This window comes from Pristiophorus japonicus, chromosome 1, assembly GCF_044704955.1.
Source record: "Pristiophorus japonicus isolate sPriJap1 chromosome 1, sPriJap1.hap1, whole genome shotgun sequence".
NCBI classification, from domain to species: domain Eukaryota; kingdom Metazoa; phylum Chordata; class Chondrichthyes; family Pristiophoridae; genus Pristiophorus; species Pristiophorus japonicus.
Window position 1 is genome coordinate 235,944,080 of NC_091977.1, and position 19,127 is coordinate 235,963,206.

The 19,127-nt window shown below is 46.1% G+C and overlaps 1 protein-coding gene across 1 annotated transcript in view; it reads right to left on the reverse strand.

The window, feature by feature from the left end:
- grin3a (glutamate receptor, ionotropic, N-methyl-D-aspartate 3A) overlaps nt 1-19,127 on the reverse strand; it is a 269,256-nt gene that overhangs the window by 44,846 nt on the left and 205,283 nt on the right. The window contains exons 4-5 of the mRNA XM_070870795.1: nt 10,853-10,998; nt 1,348-1,463 (exon numbers count right to left, since the gene is read on the reverse strand). Coding sequence (XP_070726896.1) covers nt 1,348-1,463; nt 10,853-10,998 — 262 coding nt within the window. The remainder of the gene's footprint in view (nt 1-1,347; nt 1,464-10,852; nt 10,999-19,127) is intronic.

A 19,127-nucleotide genomic window follows, 5' to 3' on the forward strand; every position in this document is an offset into this window, starting at 1 on the left:
CACAAACTGGTATTTTATGCATAGACAGACCTTTGAACTGTCAACTCCTTCTAACTCTTATGAGATATTTTCTGACTGATGATTATACTGGTTGTTCATTTCAAAGCAACTATGGAATATAGTTCTTCATCAATTACCCATGGTCGATGGCCATTCTAGCCAGCCCGCCCTTGCATTCTAATTGATAACCAGACATCTGGAGTGGAAACATGGAACAGAACCTCTTTATTCATATTCCACATTTAATCTTTCCTTATATTTCCCAACCTGCTGGTCCATCGACCACTCTCGGTTACTATCATCATCATCATCATCATAGGCAGTCCCTCGGAATCGAGGAAGACTTGCTTTTACTCTTCTCGGTTACTATAGATCATTATTAACTCGCAATTCCTCAACGTGTCCAGCACAGGTGGAGGCTGAGACTGATGTGGACGTGAACAGGTCTGCACCGCACGGGCGTCACCTGCATGCCATCTGTTTCCTGCCTTAACCTAGAGAGAAGCTTTAGCTGGCCGGTTGGCGGGAGCGGGACTTTGGGAGGCAGGAGGACTCTGCTGGCAACCCGAGGGAACGGTCGGAAGGACATCGCAGTCAGGGGAGGGGTCCCAAGGGCAGTGGAGGCCCAAGGTTTTCTTCTGGGGCCTGGAGGAACGTTCCTGCACCTCCTGGCCCAACAAGGAAACAAAAAGAACATTCGTAGAACTTAGCCGGCAGCTCGCTGATTCTATTATAACGTGACCCAATCACTAAAATCGATCAAGCCTTCCGCCAGTGAAATGGAGCCATCATGGTGCTTGCCCTCCCAGATGCCTGTCCAATGTCTACCCAAATTGAAAGTCACTCCATAGAGTTGGTTGGACTATAGTAGGTTCTTTACAATACAGATTGAAGAGCTGGGAGACACAGTTGAGGTGCCACAACACTACCACTGGCAGGAGGAAGTAATTACAGTGTGACAAGTTTACATATACAATTGCCATTATAAATGTAGACAGGAATTTATAATGAAAAAAGCTGACATAAAAGTATGTTAAAAATGTGATGATAAGAAGTCAGGTTTTGCAAACAGAACGTGCAGACCTCAGATTTTCAATATATTGTGGAGTCCTACCTTCGGTTACTAAGGGAACGATTGTTTACTTTTTCTAGGAACCAATGAAAACGTGCACTTAAATCATTATCTTTGTGGAGAATCATAAATTATTTTCAAATTGATGTGCATTAATCCCATTTCACCATGCAAAAGTGTAACCTCTGACCCATCTTGACCAAGAACAGGGCAGATCTGCTAGTATACTTTATACACATTCATTGAATTCATATATAAAGAAAGATAATGCCTACCTTCTATTGCAAAAGGTTTCCCAACAGTTAGGAGTTTGCAGTCAGCATTTATTGAGACCTCATAATCCAATAGTGCTTTGTCCATTATAAAGGCATCAAGTTTTTGTGGATCACTCCTAGGTTGAGAGGTCAAATCTTTAATCAGAAACACAGAACCCATTCCACACCTGCATCTACCATTCTGGTCCATGCACCTTGGGGACAGTAGAATTCTACACAGCCAATGTTTGCTATTATTATTGGAAGAATTCTGGCACATCCCAAATTGATCTGTGGTGTCCAACGAAGAATTGAAGTAATTGAATAAAAACATTATTTAAGAGTGATATATAATACATTGATTTGTATAGGTACAGATCGCCTTAGGAGGCATCAATCCTGATCTTTTGGCCCCATTTTACCCACTTCAGATTTCTTTCATGTACAGCACGTAGTTCCTGACGTGATTACTCATGCGATCTATCAATAAACAGATTTGTTTTATGCAAAATGAAGTGTCATTTTTAATCAATATATAATTTCCTTTAATTGAAAAATAATTTATGAAAAGCCAACATGTCATATTATTTCTAAAGCCATAGGTTGCAGCAAAAAAGCTAAAAAATGTGCAGCGTAATGACACTTTAACGGACATTGAACTATAGTGCTAGGAAAACATTGCTACTGGCTGTGTTTATTCAGATCTTCCGCCTGGTTCTGGAATGATTTTTCATCAAAAGTGGGAAATTATTAGGATATTTCAACTCAAAAAGCAATTAAATGGTGCAAATTGTGTCAGCCATGGCTCAATCGTAGCACTCTTGCCTGAGTCAGAAGGTTGTCGGTTCAAGTCCCACTCCAGAGACTTGAGCACACAAATCTAGGCTGACAGTCCCAGTGCAGTGCTGAGGGAGTGCTGCACTGTCGGAGGTGCCGTCTTTCGGATGAAATGTTAAACCACCTGCCAGCTCAGGTGGACGTAAAAGATCCCATGGCATTATTTAGAAGAAGAGCAGGGGAGTTCTCCCCCAAAATAACCTGATTATCTGGTCATTATCACATTGCTGCTTGTGAGAGCTTGCAGTGCACAAATTGCCTGGCACATTTCCTACATTCATTATCATCATAGGCAGTCCCTCGGAATCAAGGAAGACTTGCTTCCACTCTTAAAATGAGTTCTTAGGTGGCTGAACAGTTCAATACGAGAACCACAGTCTCTGTCACAGATAGGACAGATAATCGTTGAGGGAAGTGGTGGGTGGGACTGGTTTGCTGCATGCTCCTTCCGCTGCCTGCGCTTGATTTCTGCATGCTCTCGGCGTTGAGACTTGAGGTGGTCAGCGCCCTCCCGGATGCACTTCCTCCACTTAGGGCGGTCTTTGGCCAGGGACTCCCAGGTGTCAGTGGTAATGTTGCACTTTATCAGGGAGGCTTTGAGGGTGTCCTTGTAACGTTTCCGCTGCCCACCTTTGGTTCATTTGCCGTGAAGGAGTTCCGAGTAGAGCGCTTTGGGAGTCACGTGTCTGGCATGTGAACTATGTGGCCTGCCCAGTGGAGCTGATCAAGTGTGGTCAATGCTTCAATACTGGGGATGTTGGCCTGGTCAAAGACGCTAATGTTGGTGCATCTGTCCTCCCAGGGGATTTGTTTCCTACATTACAACAGTGACGACGTTTCAAAAAGTACTTCATTGGCTGTGAAGTACTTTGGGACATCCTGAGGTCATCAAAGACGCTATATAAATGCAACTCTCTCTGTTGTTTCAAATTAGATAAACAACTTGAGAGCTGTAAATCAAACTGTGATGTCTGACGATATAAGCCATCAGCTCAAAAGGCCATGGGCTCAATTTTGCCCATGCCCATTTTTCTAGGCCAGAAATGCAATGAACCAGAAATATTTTGCCAAAGTTTCCCCGATCTGTAATTCGAATTTGAAGCTGCATAGCACGTCCAGTCACCTCGGGAGGTGGAGCCTGCTGTCTGCGACTAAAAAACGATGCTGCACCTTTTGTGCATGCGCGACAAAAAAAGTGACGTTTTTGACGTCGTTGCAATGGACGTGCATGCTCAGTAAAGCTCCGAGTTGGCAATCGGCCATTTTTAAAGAGCCAGTTGTGTGTATGAGAAGGAGTCCTGTGTGAGAGCATTGGAAAAATCGCAGCTGCAGCAGTACAAGATGTGATGCGGTGCAAAGACGAAAAATCTCTTGCAGGAAGAAGTGGAGACACTAGTTACTGTGATTGAGAACAGATGGCAGGAGCTGGACACCAGCAGAGGTCACATAAAAGTTCCACCCACAGAAATGAAGAAACACTGAAACAACTTGCAGACGATTACTGTGCAATGGTGACCACCATGAGATCTGGAGGCCAGTGCAAAAAGAAGTGGCAGGACCTTGGTCAAGTAGTTAGTGTATGTAATATTTTAATTTATTCAATGCAATTGTAATTGTAAATGTGACCATCTGTATCTGTCCCACCCAGCAGAAAGACACCCTCTCTAAAAAGTTATGCTTTCATCTTTGCAGAGGAAGGTGGCACACAACAAACGAGAAAGAACTCGAACAGGAGGAGGCCTGACAAATCTACACCCACTGGCACCCTTGGAAGAGAAGATCGTTGCTTTGATGGGTCCTGCCTGGAGAAAGGCAATCACCACTGCACAAGCTGGGCCCACACTCAAGGGAGAGGGTAAGTTCTGCAAATTCCACAGTCTGGCTTTGCTAAATGTTAAGTACTGCGCGGGCTAGCTCTGCTTCGGTTCCTGGGGATGTCTCCGTTAGCTACGCTTCGGTTGATGAAATGTGCTATCATTCATTGTGGTCCTTCAAATCAGCCTGCTGCCTGGTCTGTGTTGTGTGAGCCTACTCATGCCACCCACCCTGCTGCCAACCATTTGTCTGTGTTCTGTTATATTTTGCAGAACTTGAGGCTAACCATGACGATGCAGAAGAAAATTCAGACGAGGACCAGCCTGAACAGGATAACATCTTTGAATCCAACCTTCTAGACCAAGAACATGGGGGTGAGGGGGAGGGGATGGAGCTGGATGAAGCTCCCACTGTTTTACTGACTTTGGAGGAAGTGCCGCTCATTGTGGTGACAGTCCTTTCCGTGACTAGTGGTTTGAATGCTGGTGGGACATTCCATGGTTTCTGAATGTCCGAGGTTGTGGGTCCCAGTGGTGTGGTGCAGCGAGGCACACCCAGGGCCCCACCTTCCGAGGCTGCGGGTCCCAGTGGTGGGGTGCGAGCCACACCCGTGGGGAGGAGGGGAAGGAGAACTGGACTGCGCTCTCCTGAGGTGCAGGGTTTAACAGATGTGCTTCAGATGATGGCAATGAGTGGGGAGAGCCCTGACCTTACGCGATAACTCCTGGACACCATCAGTGGGGTGGGTGACGAGATAGCAGGACTGTCGGGAGAAGTCACAGTAATCTCGCGAGAAATGGGAACGATGTCAGTGACCATGAAGGAGGGAATGTCACAGGTAGGTGATGCGCTGTCAGTGAACATGAGGGAGAGAATGTCAGAGATGACGCAATCACTATCACTGAACATGAGGGAGGGAATGTTGCAGGTAGTTGAGACAGTTTTGCTCAACATCAGGAAGGAAATGTTGCAGATCGCTGAGGCACTTTCAGGGCTCATGAGGGACGGCATATTGGAATTAGCTGCTACAATAAGGGAACATGCCCAGACCCCGCGCCCATTGACAGAATCAACTGCTACTCCCAATTCAATCCCTACACCAGCCTCTGAAGAACCCCAAGCCAGGCCCTCCACATTGCCGTCTGCCGGCCCCCCCCCGCAAAAAGCTCCGCACTACCTGACTGACATCTAAGAAAGAATAAGCTTGGTACCAACCCCAGAAACACTACGCCACCGCCTGCGGGCAGGGGTGGTGGAGTCACCAAGAACAAGCGCGGCAGGCGGTCTTAGAATAAGGTGGAGCCTTTCTTTGCTGCTGTTGTTGTTGTTATTATTATTGTTACTGTTGTAACTGTTGTTCTCAAAGTAAAAGATTTTTGTAAGTTATGTAAATTTACAAGTTTAAAAGTTCGTAAGGGATCTTATAGAATTTGTAAGTGATCGTAACTGAAAACTTTAAAGTTTGATACAAGAATAATTTTATTAAAGTTAAGTGCAAAGAACTGTTTGTTTAACTTTTGAATACAATATATTTTACATTATAACTGAATCATTTCCATTATTTGTTCCATTATTAACAAAACTTTTGAAGTGAACAAGAATCATTTCCATCATATGTTCCATTAACACAACACAACATTACGGAACAGGTCCAAACAGTAAATATGGTCCATTTGGAATAGTTGTCCCTGAGCCTTCAGGCAGCAAAGCGTTCATGGATGAGCTGCTGGCGCAAGGCTCGAGCAATCGTTAAAGGGACATGATGGTCCCGCCCTCCTTCGCTGTCGTGCTTCAGGTTCAGGTACTTGCATGGCTTCCTCGTCCACGTCCTCGTGCTTGTCATCTGCATCTTCCTCATCATTATCATCAGCGACTCTCACTGCAGGTGGGTCTTCTCCTACCAGCTGCTGCTGCCTCATGATGGCTAAGTTATGCAGCATGCAGCACACATCAGTGAACTGACCGACAATCTCAGGGGAGTATTGCAAATAGCCTCCGGAATGGTCCAGGCATCGGAAACACTGTTTCAAGATGCCAATGGTCCTCTCTATTATGCTGCGCTTCGCAATGTGCGACATGTTGTATTCCCGGTCAGCTTCCGTCCGGGTTATGCGTAGGTGCTTCATGAGCCAGTTGGCGAGGCCCTACCCTTTGTCTCCCAGTAGCCAGCTTTGCCCTTCTGGCTGCTGCTGAAACATGGCAGATATAGCACTTTCACGTGGGATGAACGCATCATGGGTGCTCCCAGTGTATCTTGCATCAACTGACATGATGCGATGCATGTCGTCACACACGAGCTGTACATTAATGGAGTGGAAGCCTTTTCTGTTCCTCCAAAGGAACCTTGGAATCCTCCAAAGGTGCTCGCAAGGCGATGTGGGTACAATCAATGCAGCCCTGTACCTTTGGGAAGCCAGCAATCCTGGAGAAGCCCAAAGCACTCCTCCGGACCCTCCTCCCCCAAACTCATTGCAGTCTTCAGAAGCTTTCCGATCGCCACCTCCCCCCCTCCCCCCCGGGCTTGTTTTTTAGCTGAGCCCCTGTGTCCGGGCGCGGGGCTGATTCTGCCGGCCAAAGCTACGACCCTCCAGTCCTGCTTGAAGACGTTCGGTGGTGGCATGTAAGTAAGAAAAAAAATGAAAACATCTGAAATCCAAAAAACTTCCATTTACTATGTTGACAGGTTAAAAAAAGTTGAACTTTATTATTGATTTTTAAAGAGTTCTTGACTCCCTCCAAAATCTTCGATTAAAAACAATGGCATCTTTCAGCACTGATTTGTCAATGTGCACTGCTTTCTGCTAACTCACCAGAAGGTTTCTCGCGAGTCGCCAGATACGCCGACCTAGGAGGAAAAACTTTTGGCCAAACTTCGAAAAATTATGAAAACCGGCTGGCGCAGATCACAGGGGGACACTTTGAAAAAAATATATACGCCAGAAAAAACGGCGCGCGCCAAAATAATACCACAAATGACCCAGGAAAATTGAGCCTTACAAAACTAACAACGAAAATAATCCAATTTCTAACATTGTAGAGTATTTCCTTGCTTATAGTACATTCTTATATTAATGGGAAATTCTACTCTTCTGTACTTGGACGTTGTGTATAAATGTCACTTTATTGGCCAGCAGATTAAAGCAATGAATCAACCGTCTTTCAAATGGTTTTCTTTCAAAGGTTTGCTGGCACCCCTGCTTTGGTACGTAGACTGGAGTTGATTTTAGTGTGGAACGTAGATTGGGCAGACGGAGGGTGGGATGATGGCTCTGCCCATCTGATGATGTTGGCAGGAGACCTGATCGATATTGGTGATCGGACCTCATTTAAGTCGAATAGGCGAGCTGCTGGTGCTAATAACACTGCTTAGAGGCAGGAAATCCAAGTGGGCAAACATTCATCATGGAGTTGCAGCAACACCTTAAAGGGGAGAGGTGAAAGTATCAAACCGAGCAGCACATTTCAATGGCAGGGAAAGTGTATGTTCACCACAGCTAGGAGATGAACTTGTAAACTCCCTTGAAGCTCAACATTCTCAAGAGATTGAAGAAAAAAGGAGTGCCGGACCTGCTTCCAGCTCTCCCTTTGACTGTAGGTAAGGGTCTCTTCAAATAGCCACCTCCCAGCCTGTACCACCAGCGTTTGTGAGTGGCTTGATGAAACAGCGACGAGGGCACTGATTGATACAAAGATGGCGTTGAGGGTCCCAACGTCAATTGACCTCTATTTGCACACATTTAGGAGGTTGCCGCCTGTTTCCAGCCTATCATTACAACAGGCGTTGTATACTTTTCTCCCCAATCTTCATTCCACTTCTGCCCCCCACCACATGGTACTAAGTCTCGGGTCTGAACCCTGGTCTGTGCTGAATTAACATCAATCAGGCAGTATGGGACAATTTATCTCAAAAGTCTCAGGCTTCATGGAGGTGATGGTGGGGGAGGGGGGAGCGGGTGGGGAAGGGGAAATCGCAACAAGATTTTCATTTCTGCCAATCCTTCTAATATTAGGGCGTTCCCATCACCATTTTACCCTCAGTTGCACCAACAAGTGAGCACAATCCCCCCCAAAACAGTTGTGCGCTTCGCTGTAATACGTTAATTGAGTTTGGACATCAAAGCAATTTCCCATTGGTTACAACAGATGTACACATGGGCAGGTACAGCAGGAGTAGCGAGGTTGGGGCGCAGGAGCGGCAAGTGATTGTGGAGCAACGCGATCGGAGCCCAGAAGAGGTGTGAGTTCGGGGGCTAGAAGAGACGAGGGCCTAGGGGCAGCACGGGCCGGCCCGCACTGCGATATGTGTGTGCACTAGGTCCGTGCAGCAGAGCTAGTCTCCAGTTGTCTTGGTTAAGCCTTGCCACTGGACCAAGACCTAGCTCTATCAAGTCCGTGTGGTGGCTGGTGTGCAACGGCCACCACACGTTAAAAAAATCCACGCACAGACATCTTCCACCCTTCACAATTTAGTTTGGGATTTGGAATATTAGGACCTGTGAACTTTTTGACGTGGAAGCAAGTCATCCTCGATTTGAGGGACTGCCTATGATGATGATGGTGATGATGATGACTCCTTCTAGATTTCGCCCATGTAGAATGGGTGACCAAGTTTGAGAAACGCAGTGTCAAATGTGAAAATAATTCAAAGGAACACACAGCAAGTACATTCGGCTATTTTTGAAGAGTTCTTTCAAGGAGTGTTTTAGAACCATTTTTTTTTTGAGTGGGGGTGGCGCACTCAGTTACTGGATAGGTTTGTTGTCTGCTTTTTGTACTGCTATTATTTCGCTCAGAGATTTGGAGTGTGAGTTTCCTGTATGGGAATTCTTCTATATTTGTGATTCCTGGAGGAAAAGGGGCAACAGAGAGCTACCACGCAGATGAGGTTGCACCAGCGGTTAACTCTGCTCACCACTCTAACCCGCCCATTGTAATGTACCCACTCACCCACTGTAACCCACCCACCCACTGTAATGTACCCACTCACCCACTGTAACCCACCCACCCACTGTAATGTACCCAGTCACCCACTGTAATCCACCCACCCACTGTAATGTACCCAGTCACCCACTGTAACCCACCCACCCACTGTAATGTACCCACTTGCCCACTGTAATCCACCCACCCACTGTAATGTACCCACTCACCCACTGTAGCCCACCCACCCACTGTAATGTACCCACTCACCCACTGTAGCCCGCCCACCCACTGTAATGTACCCACTCACCCATTGTAGCCCACCCACCCACTTTAATGTACCCACTCGCCCACTGTAACCCACCCACCCACTGTAATGTACCCACTCACCCACTGTAACCCACCCACCCACTGTAATGTACCCACTCACCCACTGTAACCCACCCACCACAAACATAGGCAGAAGCACACCTATCTGGATTTGTCCAAGGAACTCTACATGAGTAGGCTCTGATTCACAATGGAGGCAGTGCATGAGTTGTTCTGCATGTTGTTTGGCTTGCATGCCAGTCACAGTACGGTCAGCAGTTCAAAGGTCCCGAGTCTTTTTACAGGCATGCTCTGGACTGCTGCCATCTGGGATGGGTATTCTAGAATGCCAAAGAAGGCATCCCTTCCCACATGCAACATAATGTCTACTTCATCAGTCATGAAAATGGTGGTGATAAAATCACAGAATAATACAGCACAGAAGGAGGCCATTCGGTCCAGTGTGCCTATGCCAGCTCTCTGAAAGAGCTATCCAATTAGTCCCATTCCCTTTCCCCATAGCCCTGCAGATTTTTCCCCTTCAAGTATTTATCCAAATCTCCCTTTTGAGAGTTACTATTGAATCTGCTTTCACCACTCTTTCAGGCAGTGCATTCCAGATCCTAACAATTTGCTGCGTAAAAAAAAATTCTTCTCCTCATCTTACCTCTGGTTCTTTCCCCCCAGATTCCATATCATTCCTGCACATCGGTTTAATTTCATTTATTTTTTGCCTCCCTCCCCTTCAGCCATAGCAAATGGGTTGAAATACCTTTTGAAAAAGCTGTATGAATTTTTGCCCCCTTATGCCACTTACCTTTAAATAGCTGCCTCCCTTTAAATTTCTTCCACAGCACAATTCTAACCACCTCACCTCTCAGCTTGCCTGAACAGACTAGCTTACTTGCACAGGCTCAAGCAGTGCTGAGAGCTGTGAAGAATTCTGGAAATGAGGTGGTCCAGGAAAGGAGAGTGCATTTAACACATTTAATTTCCGTCTGAATTAGGCAGTCTGACTCAACTTTCCCGGGAGTTGTCAAGCACAAATCCAGTAACAAAATAAATTGTAAATAGATGCTGTTTGAGGCAAAAATAAATTGTTACTCACAGAAGGTTTGCAACACAACTGAAATGTATATGCTTTTAACTCATTTAAAAAAGTAACTGAAGTGGAGGAACAAACCAGCAAGTAAAAAGAATGAAAAATAAAGATTTGGATTTATATAGCACCTTTCATAACCACCGGACACCACAAAGCGCTTTACAGCCAATGAAGTACTTTTTGAGTACAGTCATTGTAATGTGGGAAATGCAGCAGCCAATTTGCACACAGCAAGCTCCCACAAACAGCAATGTGATAATGACCAGATAATCTGTTTTTAGTGATATTGATTGAAGGATAAATATTGGCCAGGACACCAGGTTAACTCTGCTATTCTTCAAAATAGTGCCATGGGATCTTTTACTTCCAACTGAGAGAGCAGACGGGGCCTTGGTTTAACGTCTCATACGAAAGTCGGCAGCTCTCCCTCAGCACTCCACTGGAGTGTCAGCCTAGATTTATGTGCTCAATCTGTGGCAGCATAACATTGCTGGTATCAGGACACAAAGGAATGTGATCATATTCCAAATAGGAAACAGTACTTACTCCAAGTATTCCACACCATCTGGTGTTGTTGGCACGTTATACCTTCTCATATATTCATTCATCTCTGGAAAACTCTTTTTCAGGTAATTCTCTGCACTGCTTTCTCGAACTGTCCCAAAACGGAAACCTTGCGATGGGTGATGAAGCTTAAAGATAAAATGAAACCATGAGCACAATAGAACATTTTTAAAAATTCCTTCAAAATATTTATCAAGCAGAGTCTAAAAATGCTGCAAGCATCAAATGAAGGTTCCGGAACTAATATAAGATTATAATTTTCAGTTGGCTGCAGAGATGTCGATACCAAGCAAAATGCATGAAATCAGAACAAATTCTTAGAGAAAGGAAAGACCACTCTTGTAGCAGAGATCATAGCTATTGTGTATTAAAATCAGTAGGTGGGACAGACACTGTATTCCATCTCAAAATGCAATGAAGACCCAAGAATGAGCCATTCTCTATGGCATATTTTTTAAATGCCCACACTTGCTGACAATGCCAGTTATACTGTAGAAGGTGTTGTGATAGGAATTTCCAATGTTAACGACCCCAACGTTATGTGACACCCAAACTGATGGAGGGCAAAATATTGATGTGGAGCAGATCCCATGGCTGGCCAATGTGAAGGCCACTCACCACATCCTAAATTTGTTTCAAATTCATACATGGGATTTGGGCGTCGCTGGCAAGACCAGCATTTATTGCCTATCCCTAACTACCCTCGAGAAGGTGCTGGTGAGCCGCCTTCTTGAACCGCTGCAGTCCTTGTGTTGAAGGTACTCCCACAATGCTGTAAGGGAGGGAGTTCCAGGGTTTTGACCCACGATGTTGAAGGAACGGCAATATATTTCCAAGTCACAACGGTGTGTGACTTGGAGGGCGTGTGGTGGTGTTCCCATGCGCCTGCTGCCCTGTTCTTCTAGGTGGTAGAGGTCGAGGGTTTTGGAAGTGCTGTCGATGAAGCCTTGGCGAGTTGCTGCAGTGTATCTTGTAGATGGTCCACACTGCAGCCACGGTGCACCAGTGGTGGAGGGAGTGACTGTTTAAGGTGGTGGATGGGTGCCACTTGTTATATATGTGGACTTGTACTGACTCTGTACAGCCACCAGAGGGCTCATCCCCTGGAGTCCCAAGGGATCCCATAATCCCTTGGGAGCACAGGTATTTAAGGAGGCTTCACAGGTTGGAGAGGCACTCTGGAACCTGCAATAAAAGACTTTACTTTGAGCTCACAGTGTTCAGTCTGACTCTTTCTCCATACACAACAACTGGCGATGAGATACAGATAGCGAACCCAAAGATGCAGAGAACAGTGGGTATAAGAACATAAGAACATAAGAAATAGGAACAGGAGTAGGCCATCTAGCCCCTCGAGCCTGCTCCGCCACTCAACAAGATCATGGCTGATCTGGTCGTGGACTCAGCTCCACTTACCCGCCCGCTCCCCATAACCCTTAATTCCCTTTTAGGTTAAAAATCTATCTATCTGTGATTTGAATACATTCAATGAGCTAGCCTCAACTGCTTCCCTGGGCAGAGAATTCCACAGATTCACAACCCTCTGGGAGAAAAAATTCCTTCTCAACTCAGTTTTAAATTGGCTCCCCGTATTTTGAGGCTGTGCCCCCGAGTTCTAGTCTCCCCGACCAGTGGAAATAACCTCTCTGCCTCTATCTTGTCTATCCCGTTCATTATTTTAAATGTTTCTATAAGATCAGCCCTCATCCTTCTGAACTCCAACGAGTAAAGATCCAGTCTACTCAATCTATCATCATAAGGTAACCCCCTCATCTCCGGAATCAGCTGACTGAATCGTCTCTGTACCCACTCCAAAGCTAGTATATCCTTCCTTAAGTAAGGTGACCAAAACTGCATGCAGTACTCCAGATGCGGCCTCACCAATACCCTGTACAGTTGCAGCAGGACTTCCCTGCTTTTCCCTCTCACAATGAAGGCCAACATTCCATTCGCCTTCCTGATTACCTGCTGCACCTGCAAACTAACTTTTTGGGATTCATGCACAAGGACCCCCAGGTCCCTCTGCACCGTAGCATGTTGTCATTTCTCCCCATTCAAATAATATTCCCTTTTACTGGTTTTTTTCCCAAGGTGGATGACCTCACATTTTCCGACATTGTATTTCATCTGCCAAACCTTAGCCCATTCACTTAACCTATCTAAATATCTTTGCAGCCTCTCTGTGTCCTCTACACAACCCGCTTTCCCACTAATCTTTGTGTCATCTGCAAATTTTGTTACACTACACTCTGTCCCCTCTTCCAGGTCATCTATGTATATTGTAAACAGTTGTGGTCCCAGCACCGATCCCTGTGGCACACCACTAACCACCGATTTCCAACCCGAAAAGGACCCATTTATCCCAACTCTCTGCTTTCTGTTAGCCAGCCAATTCTCTATCCATGCTAATACATTTCCTCTGACTCCGCGAACCTTTATCTTCTGCAGTAACCTTTTGTGTGGCACCTTATCGAATGCCTTTTGGAAATCTAAATACACCACATCCATCGGTACACCTCTATCCACCATGCTCATTATATCCTCAAAGAGTTCCAATAAATTAGTTAAACATGATTTCCCCTTCATGAATCCATGTTGCGTCTGCTTGATTGCACTATTCCTATCGAGATGTCCCGCTATTTCTTCCTTAATGATAGCTTCAAGCATTTTCCCCACTACAGATGTTAAACTAATCGGCCTATAGTTACCTGCCTTTTGTCTGCCCCCGTTTTTAAACAGAGGCGTTACATTAGCTGCTTTCCAATCCGCTGGTACCTCCCCAGAGTCCAGAGAATTTTGGTAGATTATAACGAATGCATCTGCTATAACTTCTGCCATCTCTTTTAATACCCTGGGATGCATTTCATCAGGACCAGGGGACTTGTCTACCTTGAGATCCATCAGCCTGCCCAGCACTACTTCGCTAGTGATAGTGATTGTCTCAAGGTCCTCCGTTCCCACATTCCTGTGACCAGCAATATCCTGGAGAAATGTTCGGAGGGAGATGATTGGGAAACTTTTGTGGAGCGACACGACCAATATTTCATGGCCAACGAGCTAGATGGGGAAGAGAGCGCTGCCAAACGAAAGGCGATCCTCCTCACCGTCTGTGGGGCACCAACGTAAGGCCTCATGAAGAATCTGCTCACTCCAGCGAAACCCACGGAGAAATCGTACGACGATTTGTGCACACTGGTCCAAGAGCATTTGAACCCGAAGGAAAGCGCTCTGATGGCGAGCTACTGGTTCTACACCGACAAAAGATCTGAAGGCAGGACATTGTGAATTTGAAGGACATTTGGAGCACAAGCTCAGAGACTTTTTCGTACTTGGCATTGGTCACGTAACCATACTTCGCAAACTTTTGACTGTAGAGGCCCCAACCTTGAGTAAGGCCATAGCGATAGCCCAGACGTTCATTGCCACCAGTGACAATATGAAGCAAATCTCTCAGCACACAAGTGCTGCTACAAGTACTGTGAACAAAGTGATGTTGTTTTCGAATTGTAACGTACAGGGCAGGTCACACATACCTGCAGCTACATATCTGCAGATGTCTCAGAGTCCACCATCAAGGGTGATGAATGCAAGGCCATTAACACCTTGTTGGCGCTGCGGGGGTGATCATCGTTTCCATTCATGCTGATTCAAAGAGTACGTTTGCAAGGGCTGTGGAACAATGGGACACCTCCAACGGGTGTGCAGGCGAGCTGCTAAGCCTGTTAAACCTGCAAACCACCATGTTGCAGAGGAGGACAGATCCACAGAGGATCACGACGAACCAGAGCCTCAGATAGAGGAGGCAGAGATACATGGGGTGCACACATTCACCACGAATTGTCCCCCAATAATGCTGAATGTTGAACTAAATGGACTCCCAGTCTCAATGGAACTGGACACGGGGGCGAGCCAGTCCACCATGGGCAAAAAGACTTTGAAAAGGTTGTGGTGCAACAAGGCCTCAAGGCCAGTCTTAACTCCAGTTCGCACGAAACTAAGAACTTACACGAAAGAACTGATTCATGTTAGCGGCAGTGCTACTGTAAAGGTCTCCTACGATGGAGCGGTGCACAAGCTACCACTCTGGGTGGTACCGGGAGATGGTCCCACGCTGCTCGGCAGGAGCTGGCTGGGAAAGATACGCTGGAACTGGGACAATGTCCGAGCGCTATCGCCCGCTGACGACACTTCGTGTGCCCAGGTCTTAAATTTCCTTCGCTGTTCGAACCAGGCATCAGGAAATTCCAAGGAGCAAAAGTGCAGATCCACCTAATTCCGGGGGCGCGACCCATCCATCACAAGGCGAGAGCAATATCGTACATGATGAGAGAAAGGGTAGAGATCGAGCAAGACCGGCTGCAAAGAGAGGGCATCATTTCACCGATCAAGTTCAGCGAGTGGGCCAGTCCTATAGTCCCAGTCCTCATGGAAGACGGCACCGTCAGAATTTGTGGCGATTACAAAGTAACTGTCAATCATTTTTCCTTGCAGGACCAGTACCCACTACCAAAGGCCGACGACCTCTTTGCAATGCTGGCGGGAGGAAAGATGGTCACAAAGCTGGATCTGACCTCAGCCTACATGACGCAGGAACTGGAGGAATCATCGAAGGCCCTCATCAGCATCAACACGCACAAGGATCTTTTTGTTTATAACAGATGCCCGTTTGGAATCTGATCAGCGGCAGCGATATTCCAGAGAAACATGGAAAGTTTACCGAAGTCTGTCCCGCACACTGTGGTCTTCCAGGACGACATCTTGGTCATGGGTCGGAACACAGTCGAGCATCTGCAGAACCTGGAGGATGTTCTTAGTCGACTCAACCGCGTGGGGCTCAGGTTAAAATGCTCGAAGTGCATTTTCTTGGCGCCTGAAGTGGAGTTCTTGGGAAGGAAGATTGCGGCGGATAGCATCAGGCCTACCAACGCGAAGATGAAGGCAATTGAGAATGCACTGAGGCCACAGAATGTGACAGAGCTGCGGTCGTTTCTGGGACTCTTGAACTACTTTGGTAACTTCTTACCGGGTCTTAGCACACTGTTAGAACCACTACATGTCTTACTGCGAAAAGGGGGTGAATGGGTTTGGGGCAAAAGCCAAGAAAATGCCTTTGTAAAAGTGAGAAGATTATTATGCTCAAACAAATTGCTTGTGTTGTATCATCCATGTAAGCGTTTGGTACTAGCATGTGATGCGTCGTCATATGGCGTCGGGTGTGTATTGCAACAAGCTAATGATTTTGTGAAACTGCAATCGGTTGCTTATGCATCCAGGAGTCTGTCTAAGGCCGAGAGAGCTTACAGCATGATTGAAAAAGAAGTGTTAACGTGTGTCTATGGGGTAAAGAAAATGCATCGATATCTGTTTGGGCTAAAATTCGAATTGGAAACTGACCATAAGCCACTTATATCCCTGTTTTCCGAGAGTAAAGGGATAAATAGCAACGCATCGGCCTGCATCCAGAGATAGGTGCTCACATTGTCCACATACAACTATGCCATCTGCCACAGGCCAGGCACAGAAAACTGCGCCGATGCTCTCAATGGACTGCCATTGCCCACCACGGGGGTGGAAATGGCGCAGCCCGCAGATCTAGCCATGGTTATGGAAGCATTTGAGAGTGAGCAATCACCCATCACTGCCCAGCAGATCAAAACCTGGACAAGCCAGGACCCCTTATTATCTCTAGTCAAAACCTGTGTGCTTCACGGGAGCTGGTCCAGTGTCCCAGTGGAAATTCAGGAAGAGATAAAGCCATTCCAGCGGCGCAAAAATGAAATGTTTATACATGCAGACTGCCTTCTGTGGGGCAATCGAGTAGTGGTCCCCAAGAAGGGCAGAGACACCTTCATCAATGACTTCCACAGTACCCACCCAGGCATCGTAATGATGAAAGCGATAGCCAGATCCCACATGTGGTGGCCCGGTATCGATGCGGACTTAGAGTCCTGTGTTCACAGATGTAATACATGCTCGCAGTTAAGTAATGTACTCAGGGAGGCACCGCTAAGTTGATGGTTTTGGCCCTCCAAACCGTGGTCTAGAGTACACGTCGACTATGCAGGCCCGTTCTTGGGTATAATGTCCCTTGTGGTTGTAGACGCGTACTCCAAGTGGATTGAATGTGAGATAATGTCGGCTAGCACGTCTGCTGCCACACACGGCTTACTCGATGTCCTGGTGAGCGACAACGGGCCATGTTTTACCAGTGTTGAGTTAAAAAAATTCACGACCCATAACGGGATCAAACATGTCACATCTGCCCCGTTTAAACCAGCGTCCAATGGTCAGGCAGAGAGAGCAATGCAAACCATCAATCAAGGCTTGAAGAGAGTAACTGAAGGCTCACTGCAGACTCGCCTATCCCGAGTCCTGCTCAGCTACCGCACGAGACCCCACTCACTCACTGGGATCCCACCTGCTGAACTGCTCATGAAAAGAGCACTTAAGACAAGACTCTTGTTAGTTCTGATCTACATGAACAGATAGAGTGCAGGCGGCTTCAACAAAGTGCATATCATGATAGCGCAAATGTGTCATGCGTGATTGAAATCAATGATCCTGTATTTGTATTAAATTATGGACAAGGTCCCAAATGGCTCCCCGGCACTGTCGTGGCCAAAGAGGGGAGCAGGGTGTTTTGGGTCAAACTTTCAAATGGACTCATTCACCAGAAACACTTGGACCAAATCAAACTCAGATTCACGGACTATCCTGAGCAACCCACCTTGGACCCTACCTTTTTTGATCCCCCAACATACACACCAGTGGCAACCGGCACCACGGTTGACCACAAAGCAGAACCCATCATCCACAACAGACCTGCAGGGCCCAACACACCAGGCAGCCCAGCAAGGCCAGCTGCACAGCAGCCCAGCGAGGGCCCAACAAATGATTCAATAACACCAGCTTTCACACCGCGACGATCAACCAGAGCAAGAAGGGCCCCAGATCGACTCACATTGCAAATAGTTACACTATTGACTTTGCGGGGGAGTGTTGTTATATATGTGGACTTGTATTTACTCTGTACAGCCACCAGAGGGCTCATCCCCTGGTGTCCCAAGGGATCCCATAATCCCTTGGGAGCACAGATATTTAAGGAGGCTTCACAGGTTGGAGAGGCACTCTGGAGACCTGCAATAAAAGACTATGGTCACACTTTACTTTGAGTTCACAGTGTTCAGTCTGACTCTTTCTCCATACACACCAATCAAGCGGGCTATTTGTCCTGGATGGTGTCGAGCTAAAATATCTTCTTGCAAAATTGGGAACTACGTATTTCTGAAAAATTTGGAAAATCATGGCCTTATCATTTATACATTGATAATTTACACAGTGATTTCTTCAGTCATATATTGAGACTTATAAACGATATATATAACAATGCATACAATATGTAAGAAAATGTATAATGGCCGATTCCACAATCCTCTGTTCCCAGTGGAGAAGCTGTATTCAGAGGGTGCTTGGGACATAGGTAGGGCTGCCATAGCCCCAATCCTCTGACCAGTGCTGTCTGACAGTGCTTGGAGTGCAGGTACACTGAATTAGTCCTGTGCAGTCTATGTTCGGTAAGAAAAAACATGCAATTTTACAGCACCTTTCCATCCCAAAGCGCTCCAAAGCAAAACAAGTATTTTTCTTTAAGCATAGTCCACAGATTATGTGCTCAGTCAATGGAATGGGACATTAGCACATCACCTAAAGACAAGAGTGCTACCACTGAGCCAAGTGAAAGCTCGGAAAATTGGATTCTTCAAAGAATATCTCAATTTAGTACAAAATCACTTCAGCTCAATTTAAAAGCTTTTTGTAAGATAGTATCATCTTCTAAATATGAATTCATAATTTTTCAAGTTGATTGTCACAATTCAAAGCAAGACCCAAAGTAAAGCACTTAAAAAATTCTCATCATGACCAGTACTAAAACTTCCAGTTTTGGATGCAGAACTAAAAAGGATGGCGATCACACATGCCCCTCACACTGATATTGCCTCTGGCTGTGATCATCTGACATTGCTGCAAAATGGTAGAGCAGTGACAATGGCAGTTAAGGCTAATAAATGCTTTTCTTTGCTCGACTTACTTTTTGTCAGTTTTTTGATCATTAACAGATTTAGATCTTCAGGCATACGGCATCAGCATTAAGCACACCTTGTTAGATGGAAAGTACATGTACAACAAATTTCGATGAGGATGTAAAACAAAAAAGACTTACTTTGTGCTGCAGGAAATGCAGCAGCCAATTTGCGCA